This window comes from Cornus florida, unplaced genomic scaffold (assembly GCF_030987335.1).
Source record: "Cornus florida cultivar Cherokee Brave unplaced genomic scaffold, ASM3098733v1 CherokeeBrave_3.0.0_Hap2_Chr01, whole genome shotgun sequence".
NCBI lineage: Eukaryota > Viridiplantae > Streptophyta > Magnoliopsida > Cornales > Cornaceae > Cornus > Cornus florida.
Genome location: NW_026775571.1, coordinates 103,832,106 through 103,843,955, shown reverse-complemented (window position 1 = coordinate 103,843,955; position 11,850 = coordinate 103,832,106). Strand labels below are relative to the sequence as shown.

The window sequence follows — 11,850 nt, the reverse complement described above, 5'->3', positions numbered from 1 at the left end:
ATTTGAGAAAATAAATATACCACGTTCATCTTCTCGCAGAGAGGAACGCGCTCGTCAATAGATTCGCAAAAAATTCTTAGCGGAATCTTTTTAAAAATTCTTCCAAAGTTTGCGTTTTCTAATGCCGTTTCCGACACATATGTCACTATAATCCAAGTAGGAATTTACTATGTCAAGGCATATAAATCCCAACAGAAAGAACGAGTCAACATGATTTACTTGTTAAGCAGAAATTTGTTCAAACTGATGAATTTACAAGATGCAGAGGCTAGAGCAGATTTGGACTCTGTTGCAGTGGTTGCTCGAGAGCTGGTTAAGATATTAGACGATCTTAAAAAAAATGCAATTGAAGATTCCTTTATGCCCAATATGTGCAAAAAGGTATGTACTTATAGGACCTGGTCTTTCCGGTTGATTGAAATCACATGAATTATTTATTGGATTCAAGAGTATCCTGCTTTTCATTCTTCTTTTTCAATCTCTTCTTGTAGTAGGGGCATTTGAAATCCTTAAAAGAGGAACTTCAGCTTACGCCGATAGAAAGGCCAAAGAGTGGAGTGCAGGGACTTCGGATGAAATTGAGTAATGTGGTAGGACAACAACATCAGGCAATTGATGTTGTAGTAGAGACACTATTGAATTCTATTGATAAGCCACATAGACCTGCTAAGTCATTCCTATTCTCGGGTCTCACGGGAGCTGGTGAAGCAGATCTAGTAGGCAGTCTTGCCAACCTTCTTGTCGCTGATGGTGGGATGAACCTGCTTATTCGAATTGACTTGCCTAAATACACAGAATCAGATTCATTTTTGCAGTTCTTAAATGGACCGTTGGAACTTCCATAGTAAGATTCCTTGTATTGTCATTTGGTTGTCTGAAATGTTTAAATTACTTGTATGTACGTTTCATTCTATTGTTACCGTGTGACTGATCACTTTTGTGGTATACTGGTATAGTGGCCATGAGCAATGTGGTTTCTCACTCTTAGAGGCCATCAGAATGAGGCCACACAGCATCCTTTTCTTTTCTCAGGTAGAAAAGGCTCCCATGTCCGTTTTCAGTGCTCTACTTTGGATCCTTGATGGTCATAAATTAAAATTCGATGGAGGACATACAGTAGACTTCAGAAACACTATTGTTATTTTTGCCACGGACCTGGGAAACAAGGCAATTCTTTCGCGACTTGTTGGGCATCCTGATCAAGGTAGTGTTGGGGATGGCGCTACCGAGCAGCAGGTAAAATATATAGAAACCAACAAAGTAGTGGTGGTCTTGAATCTTGATAGTGGAAAAACTTGGATATTACTTGCTTCATCATGTTTTATTGTCGTTTTCAATACTCTCTCCTGTATGTTTTGGTTCATTTAGCAGGAGGAAAAAAGAGGGTTTAGGTTCGAGTTGGTGAATCGTGTGAATGAGATTGTTTTTTTCAATCCTTCAGCTCGTGAGCAACTGAAGGAAGTTGGCAGGTTGTCAATGCAGGCTGGTCCTCATCTGGAAGATAGATGCCCTCTTACATTTCCGATGGCATTTATGCATTTGTTCAAAATGGCTAATGATCGGGTAAGTAGTGGATCTATTTTTACTTTTCAACATATAATAAGATTATAATTGTGTGATTAATTAGCTGTCTAATATGTTGTTACATGGATTTCTTCTTGTGTAGATCTATGAAAATACTCCGTCAACCATCCATCTAATAGTACTGTATATATTTTCAAAGTGGCTTAACAATGAATGTTCAGACCATTTGAAACAAACAATGGCTATTATACGCAGAAGCAGAGAATAGCAGAACAATTGGAATTGGTAGCCAAGTTAAATGTATATCCAATGAACTTGGAACTTGTGGAAGGCTGGAAGCTATTATGCATCATGATGTCCATATAACAGTATTTTGTAATTGATACTTTGGGTTTGTTATTGGTGACATCAGGTGATCTCTTATTTATTTAAGAAAAATCTCTAATTAGTACATCAGGCTAGATGCAACAGGGGATGCTGCATTTAACCTTGATTCAATTATTACATATCTAGCAAAAATGTTTATTTTCTGTACCTCTTAATTCTCCATCTTCTATAGTTACACTTCAAGTATTCAGTTTTATTTTTACATCATCAAAATTAGAAGTTGTAAAGTTGATTTTTAAACCTTCAATTTGGTATTTCTCTCGTTTGAACATATATCTTTGAGAATCCATGAATTATTCAAACAAGTGTAAGTAATAATATGAAAAGTAAAGGAATATATATGACTTTGACAGATGTTTGAATAATTCATGGATTTAAAAGATGTAAAAATTTGTTTATTGTCTTGTTTGGATTTTGATTAAATCATCAGTATTATTTTAAAAACCTTTTGGGTTCATACTTGATCTTCTCATTTTGTTTTTACAGTTCAAACTTGTTTGATGCAAGTTTTTACTACTCTATTTTACCAATTTTTCGAGCTTAAGGCACAAAACTATCCCACAACACAAAATTACATCCAACTGTTTATCACTGTGCGTGTATTAAATTACATCCAATCGTTTATCACTATGCATGTAATACACGCGTGTATTACATGGATGGACGGTCCAAATGTACAAGGCAAATCCTATTCCATGCAGCCAAACATAGCCTTCTTAAGCCAAATTCACTTCAGAAGGTACCCTCTTAAGAGTTAATTTTACCTCCCTAGATAGCAACTTCTCAATCACACAAATGACTGTAGATAGCAATTTAAAAGCATTACTCCAATAATGAACAATGGAATAGTTCACAAACCTGATCAATTCAAGTCTGCATAAAAGTAGTGAGTAAAGCACAAATCATTCAGCTTTGCAGCATCACTAATGTGAAATCCGCCATTATTCACTTCCCACTGCACCGTAGATGAAAAGTACTCGGCCATTTATAAGATCAGAAAACCAAGCAGCGTTCACAGGCACTCTTTCATCTAGTTAATCCATCTGCACCCAAATCCAAAAGCCTCGAGAATAATGAACAGAAACTCCCATGAAACATAATCATCTACCTCTTCAATCCAAGCATGCATTATTGCCTCGGTGATACCATCTTGATAACACCAAACTGTAAGAAATTAAAAAGGTTTCGGTTTAGAGGCTACCTGATCAGATGTATGAAGCACCATAGCATAATGATCAGAAACAGCAGCAGCTGTCAAGAAGATTTTAGCATTCAGGAAGGTTGTCAACCGCTCTTGATTAATCAAACCCCTGTCCAATTTGCATATATTCTTTTGCCATTTTCTTGCCTATGACACCAAGTCCATATACCATTTACATATAGGCACATTAGTGAGCTCAGCTCAGCTTCATTAAATTCCAACAACACTTTCTGAGGGACACAAACATCTCCTTTCTGCTCACACACAACATCACATTTGTTAGTAGTGGATAGATAACTCAATTTGTAGAACTTCCCCCCTCCACATCCCCGTATTGAACTGTCACGTCCTTTTCTTGTACCTCCTCCTGACACTTTCAAGGATCTGATATCTGTTCTAAACAATCCCTTGTTGACTTTGATAAACCCCCATCTGATTCTCCCCAATCCTTACAATAATACCCATATTACCTTCACCTGCACTCGGTTCCTCACTGTTGGAAGTTAACAAGTTAACACCGAACAGTTCTTTTGATCATGCCCAAAAACCCGACAATTAATGCACCTGGACTGCCTCCATTGATACTCATCTTTGAACTACATCCTCTCACAAGTCCTCAGTAGAATTTTAAACTCTTCAATAGGTTCCCAATCTGCGAATTACATGGAGTCTCCTAGTATGACTTTAGATTATTCTTATCCTAGCAATACTACCATTTATGATGCAAGATTAAGTCACTTAGTAATTTAAAAAGTAACATGCACCCAATTGGATTAACAGATTGGGACACAGACCATCAGGCAACAGGGCACTCCTCACCATTCAAGTCACTAAAGTCAAAATCAAATTAACAGATTGCTATCATTAACATTTTCTTTTTCTTGAATGGGGTTGATTTTATTAGAAAAAGAACCACAAAAGTACATAAAGACACGAGGGAATAACCTCAAAACAAATCCAAGTAAATGAAAAGGTCCATTTCCAGTACATAGAGAACTAGAACTTTAAAATATATAAGAAGAAAAAGCTAAGCACATAAATGAAAAGGTCCAATTCCAGTACATAGAGAACTAGAACTTGAAAACAGATAAGAAGAAAAAGCTAAGCACATTAATGAAAAGTGGAGAAGAAAGAGTAGTCACAAAGCTGAAGCCCAGCCATGGCAAAACAATCCCATAAAATCAATCGTGCCACCAGAAGGGCATAAAGACATCTTAAAAATTAAGCTCAACAGCATCAATGACTAAATAGCAAGTAGCTTTAGCAACCTCAGTTGGAGAATTGCATACCTCTTGATGATACCTCCTGTTTCCCTCATTCCTCACAGCCCACAACACAGTAGTAAAGATCATTCTGTCAAAACTTGGATCTGCAAGAGCCATCCATTGTACATAGCAAGAACCAATTCAACAATTTAGTAAATGTGCCGCAGGAAGGAAGATGCCCAGTTGAAGAGATGAGCCAGCCAAGTCCAAACAGTAGCAGCAGTAAAAGGGCAATCAACAAATAAATTGTCCCTGGAATCTACAGCATTGAGACACAAGGAACACATAGACATTTGAGCAGACAAATGACTTTTGAATGTCTGCAATAAATCTCAGCCCAAGCCCCCCCTCAGTTTGGGACTAATAACCTGTTTCCAATATTAGCTTGTCATCTGGAACATGCTTAACACCTCCCTAACTTTAGTAGCAGAAGAGACATCAGCATTAAACACAATGAGTAAATCCAAAGAACAAGTGACTCACATTTTCTATAAATGTGTAATGAAAGGATATTATTATTGCAATGATTTTCTATAAATGAAGTGTACAAACAAGGCACATGACGCCAATCTAACAACTAGGAACTGACCAAAGAGGCAAAGTCCTAGCAAAAGCAAAAATAACACCACCTTCTAGCCAAAGCAGCACCAAAAAATTGCATTGCAGTGGCAATACAAAGTTACAAACTATCAGGTTAGTGCTATACAAAACTGCAAAACTTAAGTCAGATCAGATGTGATCAAGAGCATAAACACATCAGACAAACAATAAGTCCATACCCCATCTTCCTTTAAGGCCTCTATGATGAGCATGGGCAATCTTTCTGTACATAAAAGCAATCTTTAGCCTCTGCAACAGAAATTTTTTCTTTTAGAGTAGTAAACAATGGCTTCATTACATTATACAATATCAAACTTCACTGTGGACCTATGGTAGCTGTTTTGGTTTGAAACTAAAGCCAAGATCTCTCCCTCTTCTACATCAATCACTTCCTCCTCCTCGTAGAAATCATCGTTCTTAAGAAACAAACCCAAATCCTCCAATGGTTTCTTTGATCCAAATACATCTAGATTCCCAAGGTATTTGACAATTTGCAAATTGTCCTCAAACTCGACAGTCTTCTCCATCTGAAATGAGGGGGAAGGAGACAAGTTAATTTCTTTTTAAGTAGCTCAGAAACAACTTCAGAGTGTACGTGAGAAAAAATTTTAAACACAATAAAACAAACACAAACCTTCTGAAGAGAAAGTCGGGCAGCTTCTCTATCTCTCTCCCGCATCATTTTCCGTGCTTTTGCTATCATTTGTGAAACAGCTTTATCAGCTCCGATTTGGGATTCAATTCTGCCCTTAACTGTAAACAATCAATTACAAGTTCAAATATACGTTAGATTTTGACATCAATGAACCTATTGTGATGAACAAAAACTTATTTATCTAAAACAAAAATTAATAACACTTGCAGCCTTTTGTCCATGGAATAGTATGGAGTTTATAATCACCTTTATCCTGCAGCCTTTCAAGTCTTTCCTTTTCTTGATGCATTTTAACCTGATAAGCTTTGCCAGCCTGAAGGATTAGACAGAATAAGCTTAATGAGCAACACCTCACATTTGAATATTATACGAATTCTTAATCACTAGATGATAGCATCATATTTTTGCACTCCAAAATTTATGTGATGTGAAAATTTGATGTACATACTTGATTAGAGTTTTTTTTTATTTATTAAAAAAAAAAAAAAAAAAAAAAAAAAACCCACAATGATGGAATCACCTAATCTGAATTGAAATAGAGGATAGGAATGAAAATTTGCACAGAGACTTTAATTATGAAGAGTTGAAAAAAGACACAATAATGGAAGAGAACCAAAATTTAGGAACTTTGTATTACATAGAGATTAGTTTAAAAGAATTAGAAATTTAAAAAGAATAAAAAAAAGAATCAACAAATTTAACCGCTTCAAAAAACTATCCTGTTCTAGACAACAATCATAGATCAAGCATAAAACTGGAGGTAAAAACGTGTTTAGAACTCCTACCTAAATTTTTGAACTTTTACCCTGTGATGTACCACTCCTTAATGTTAAATATCAATAATTGTCTGGCAAAATCAGTTGCCAATGGTTTAAAACTTTAAATGAGATTGCAAGCAAAAAACTTCAAGTTTTGAAGAATTTAATTTTGAGAATGCTTTTCATTTGTGTTAAACTAAGCTACACACCCATAAAAAGTTTGCTAGCAGTACCATGGAAATTACTTACTTTCGTAGTTCTTGCATCCAAACAGCTTCTCATCAATCTTTCCAGCTCACAGAAAGATTCATCATCTAAAGCATTAACATCCACTTTGATATTCTCTACTTTCTGGTAGCTGAAACCAAACTTTTGAAGAAAACAGTGCAACTGCCGAGGCATCTTTCCCGTTGATACTTCCACAAACTTTCTTCTAAGATTTTTCTTTTCTTCAGATGACATTTTCTTTTCTTCGGATGGCATCAACCTCTTAGACTCAATATTTGTGGTGGCACAATTCCATTTTGCCTCCAAATATTTCCATTTTGTGTTAAAAATGTCATTTAGTTCTTTAGCCATGACATGGACTGCATTTTTAGGAGGTTTATACAGCATGGCATTGGAAAAGGTCAGCCTCACATCAGACACAAACTCATCAATGCTAAAGTAAACATTCTTCTCTAATTTGCTTTTTATTGTTCCCAAATCCATGGGTTCCGAAATTATAGAAAAATAATCGGGAATCTTCAATTTCTGAGGATCCACTGGCTGATTAAAAAACCCACCCATTCTGATGATTCATCAATTCTTCTAGAATGCCAAAACACTGTTCTGTCACACTCCAATCCATCTTCCGCCTCTTCAACTCGACTGTCTACAACCCCTGGCGGTCCACGCTTGCAAGAGGCCCATGCTGAAGATTTCACCTTTGAGTTATGAGCAGAATCAAATTTTATGTTATCATCAGAACTATTTCCATACTTCTTAGATTTATTCCTGCCCTCACATCCATTATACTTGGACATTGGCTGACCAAATTCAGATAATACCAGCCTTGAGTTACTCTCAATTCGTTTCAGGGGAATTTTGTTATTCAGTTTCTTCATTGCTATATTTTCAGTAGCAACAGCAGTGGGGAACTGCAAGGACTGAAGATGAGCACAGTTCAAATTTCCAAATTGAATCCCAGTGTTGATTGCAATGACCAAAACAGTGTCTCTCCAGCAATGAACAGCAACAAAAGTAATGAATCACTGCAAAAAAAATTTGTAATATATTAGCACCACAAACAAGCATTAATAATGCAAGATTAAATACATAAAATGACTGCATAGAACACAAAATCAGCCAAAGTGTTTTTTACACCGATGATTTCAACAAAAAAAAGTCTATACTTAACTAAATCAATTCTTCTTTTTCTTTTTCTATCGACCAACATAAGTAAAGCAACTTTGAAAAAAGACCAGAATGCAAGAACTCCTTATTTGGAATAAAATATAAAAAATCATGTACAAACCCAATAACCCATATAACTTATATTCAGAGTGCTAGCAACAGATGGACACTCCCTTCAGTGATTGTCGGAGAACCATTACAACCAATCACAAAAAAAATAAAAATAAAAATAAAAATTAATAATAATAAATAAATAAATAAATTGTCTATCAATCACAACTTTAACACATAAAAAATAAATAAATTCAAAAAGCCCAATTCACAATACTGTAGCATATAAAAATAAATATATATTTAGAAAAAAAATATTGCACTGAAGGGAGTATCTCCATTCTCCTCATTTATTTGATCAAACAAATCAAGGCTAAAGGGAAAGAAATTTGAAAATCAATGCCGTAACTTATATTAAATAAAAATAAAAACCATGGAATTAAAATATATAAATTTTACCTGAATCAAATAAAAAATGACTTCAAAGCTCTGTATCAATCAATACTCAAATATTTGATCTTTGATCTTTGAATTTGAGAATCACACCGGAGAGAGGAGCAGCGAAAGTGGCTTAAAACGCACTACAATGGGCATATAAAACAAGAAGACAAGGGGTCAATCATGCATATCCAAGAAAACCAGAAGACAGAACTATAAGGGTGAATGAATTGGGATAACAGTCAGGCGAAGGAGCTACTAGTGCAGATAGGTAACACAACAGCAATATACAAGGAGAGTCAAAACCCAAGAGATAGGAATTGAATTATGTAAGATAATTCAAGAATCGGAATCAATTCAAGACAAGGCGAAAGCTTATTTGATTGGGTTTGGAATTCAGCAATAAGTAGTGGTTGTGAGAACGAGAATTTAAGAGAGCAAAAACAAAGAACTAAAAATTAGGGTTTTTCGGAGGAATGTAAGAGGGGTTATCCGAGTATTGAGAGGGCGCCGACTTTTACAATTTTCAGGAGTTCACAAGCGGTTGTGATGGAGGAGTTTGGGCATTGCTCTCTGGGCTACAAATATTATATACAGAAGTTGTAAGCGTGAATTAGAAGCCAGAGTAAATGAGGTGAAAGGACTATTTTGTCCTTTATGAGTGTAAAATGTTTTTTTTTTTTAATTTTTTTTTATTTTCTTCTCTTTTTATTTTTTTATTTTGTCAATAAATTTTAATTTGTTATCAGTTAGTCAAATAATCAAAATATTTTTTATTTTTAACTGATCCTGTTTATTTATTTTTTTAATTAAAAATAGAATAAAAAATATATTTTTATTATTTGTGTTTTTATCTTTTTATTACTCTCTTTTGAATTTGTATTTATAGAATTAATAAGATTTATGATGAACCACAATATGGGATATAATACGACACAATACAACAAATCCCAAAAAAAGAGGAGACGAGTATGGCAAGATATACTAATAAAAAATTAATAAATTTTATTTATATATATATAATTAATAAATTTTATTTATATATATATATATATATATATATATATATATATTTAATTTTAGTCAATTTTTAAAAAACTTATGAATCTAAATACAATCATAAACCTAACATAAAATTCATTTCCTAACAAATAAAACAAATATCCCTAGTCACTTAATAAAATTTGAATTTTTTTAACAATTATATTATGCTGTTATTTTTTTTTATTTTTTATTTTTTTGCTTTTTTATGAAGTATTCAAGAAGTATAGAATATATAGTAAGAAGTATTTGATATGTGTTATAAATTAAAAAATATATTTTAAAATTATAAATACGTTTTAAAAGTATTGATGAGGCATCAATGAGTATTCGTGATATATACCCTCTTAAATGTATCCATCTTTCCTAAATGATCCTAATTACTATTTTAAAATTATTTGAGATTGTATTTAGTTGCTTAATTTATGCATGCTTAAGGCAGGCTGTGGATCACTCCTAACTTCAAAGAGGGACGATTTTGATAATGGCACTTTGGGTGAAACACATTTGAGATAGGTATGCTTTTACTATACAGAATCATATCTTGTCACTTTGGGTAGATCAGTGGAACAGTTTGAGATAGTGACGCCTTTACTATACTTACCTCTGTATTTTTAACATTAGATACATACACTATGCAAGTCTTATCTATAATGTCAATAGTACGATATCTCCTTTCATTTTATTTTATTTTTCATTGGAAAAAAATTCATACACTCATTTTCTCTACGGTTTCGTTTGGTTAGTATAAATTAATAAAAGAAATAAAATTTTTAGAAAAAAATATATCACAATTAATTGATTGTTTTCAAAATGTTTCATCCATAAAAAAAAAAAAAAAAAAAAAAAAAAAAAAAAAAAAAAATAGTTTTTACATGAAAGTTGTATCCTTGTACTATAATTTTCTATTATGCCCTCGTCAGTTGTTACTCTTCTTTCTTATATCACAAAGAATGTCAATTTTCTTCACTGATAAATTAGGACTCCACAGGGGCTTGGTGATGGTGTTAAGTGTAGACACTAAAATTTTAGTGAGTTTTGATTTTGACAAATGGACCCGTTAAATATGGGCATAATGTTCAATTAAGTTATTTAATTGGCCCAAGTTTGGTCAACTTAAATTATTTGATTAGCTCAGCCTAGATGGTTAAATAAAAAGGTAATTATTCTTAATAAAATATATTTGGAATAATTATTTTTAAGGATAATTATTATAATATAACCGGCCTGGCCAGTTATTATTTTATCCTTATCAGAAGATGACACATGTCATCATCCTATGGATCCAAGAAGCTTATAAATAGATGCCTGGAAGAAGAAGGAAGGAAATAGAAATCCAGAGTCCAGAAATCCAGAAGGTCCAGAAATTGAGAGAATCAGAAATCAAGAGGCCAGAAATCCCAAAGGCAAACCTGAAGGCGAAGAACACCAACCACATTTGAAGTCGTGCCGTTCTTCACCAAATTCAACAAATTCTCTCATCTCTGAAGACGAAGAACAACAAGCACATCCAAAGATGTGCCGTTCTTCCTTAAATTCAATAAAGGACACAAATTCAGAATTCAAATGTCCAGAAATTCAGACAACAAAATTCTGAATTCAGAAATCCAGAATTGCAGAGAGAAATACAGAAGCTCTTATTCCCAACATCCAAACTCAAAGGCGAAGAACACTAAGCACATCAAATCGTGCCCGTTTTCTTCAAATTCAGCGGTGATCAACAACAAACACATCAAATCGTGCTGTTCCTCATCCAAATTCCACGGCGATTCAAGAACAAGTTCATGCAGCCCTTGGATCCAACCAACAACAAAAAGGAGATTGAATCAAAGGACCATTCTTTTTGTAAAGATAATTACAAAGGATTGTACTCCAAATTCACAGATTAATAAAAGTTGTATTTTGCCCATATTTTGTTTCTATTTGCAGAGAACAAAATTTGTGTGTACAAATTTCTGGCACGCCCAGTGGGACCTCCTTTGCCTTTCATCTCTTTCTCCTACATCAAATCCTTAGCAAATTTATCGTCAGATTCTATGACTTTCAACAAGATTCAGACGAAAAGCAAGAACACCACCAAAGACATCGCGGTCATGATGGACAACATCAATACCATCATAAAAGGTGGCAAGAAGGTTGCAACTTCATCAAGTGGTACAAACACCTCTGCAAGTTCAATGATGTGGAGCATGGTCAAATCATCCGTTCCTGCCAAAAGACAGCACGATGCGATGAGAGTCAATTCTGCCAAAGAAGTAACAACTCAAACTCATACCGCCTTCATCTCGCTGGGGGCAAGGAGGAAGGTTCCTACAACCTCAAAGGTTGCTCCAGTCACAAGTTCAAGTTCCACCTTATTAGGGAAAAGGAAGAAGGTTCCTACAACCTCAAAGGTTACTCTAGTCACAAGTTCAAGGCTAGCCCACCCAAAGCCAAAGATTTTTTCTGACTCCATCACTATGCCAGTCATAATGACAAGTACTACCTTGTATGAAGAACAATTGACGACTATGGCTCGTGCAATTGAAATATTAC

The 11,850-nt window shown here is 34.4% G+C and overlaps 2 protein-coding genes across 2 annotated transcripts; one reads left to right on the top strand and one right to left on the bottom strand.

Annotated features, from left to right (window-relative positions):
- The first annotated feature begins 246 nt into the window (after window positions 1–246).
- On the top strand, window positions 247–1,792 carry LOC132279482 (chaperone protein ClpB1-like). Its single transcript, XM_059781474.1, has 5 exons — window positions 247–381; window positions 495–844; window positions 957–1,236; window positions 1,372–1,563; window positions 1,667–1,792. Exons 1-5 carry the CDS (start codon window positions 247–249, stop codon window positions 1,790–1,792), a joined length of 1,083 nt encoding a protein of 360 aa, XP_059637457.1.
- Window positions 1,793–4,749: 2,957 nt separating this feature from the next.
- On the bottom strand, window positions 4,750–8,842 carry LOC132310768 (transcription factor GTE9-like). Its single transcript, XM_059808708.1, has 5 exons — window positions 8,296–8,842; window positions 6,640–7,643; window positions 5,879–5,945; window positions 5,612–5,730; window positions 4,750–5,504 (listed from the first exon to the last, which is right to left on the bottom strand). The coding sequence occupies exons 2-5, from the start codon at window positions 7,177–7,179 to the stop codon at window positions 5,277–5,279; spliced, it is 954 nt and encodes a 317-aa protein (XP_059664691.1). The 5' UTR covers window positions 7,180–7,643; window positions 8,296–8,842; the 3' UTR covers window positions 4,750–5,276.
- Window positions 8,843–11,850: the final 3,008 nt, after the last annotated feature.

Excerpts from the sequence above, each read along its gene's own strand:
- LOC132279482 (XM_059781474.1), top strand. The coding sequence starts at position 247 with ATGAATTTACAAGATGCAGAGGCTAGAGCAGATTTGGACTCTGTTGCA. Across the intron at positions 845-956 it reads GGACCGTTGGAACTTCCATA|TGGCCATGAGCAATGTGGTT; the intron begins GTAAGATTCCTT and ends ATACTGGTATAG. Across the intron at positions 1,237-1,371 it reads ATGGCGCTACCGAGCAGCAG|GAGGAAAAAAGAGGGTTTAG; the intron begins GTAAAATATATA and ends TTCATTTAGCAG.
- LOC132310768 (XM_059808708.1), bottom strand. The coding sequence starts at position 7,179 with ATGGGTGGGTTTTTTAATCAGCCAGTGGATCCTCAGAAATTGAAGATT. Across the intron at positions 5,946-6,639 it reads TGGATGCAAGAACTACGAAA|GCTGGCAAAGCTTATCAGGT; the intron begins GTAAGTAATTTC and ends CTAATCCTTCAG. Across the intron at positions 5,731-5,878 it reads TGAAAGGCTGCAGGATAAAG|TTAAGGGCAGAATTGAATCC; the intron begins GTGATTATAAAC and ends GATTGTTTACAG.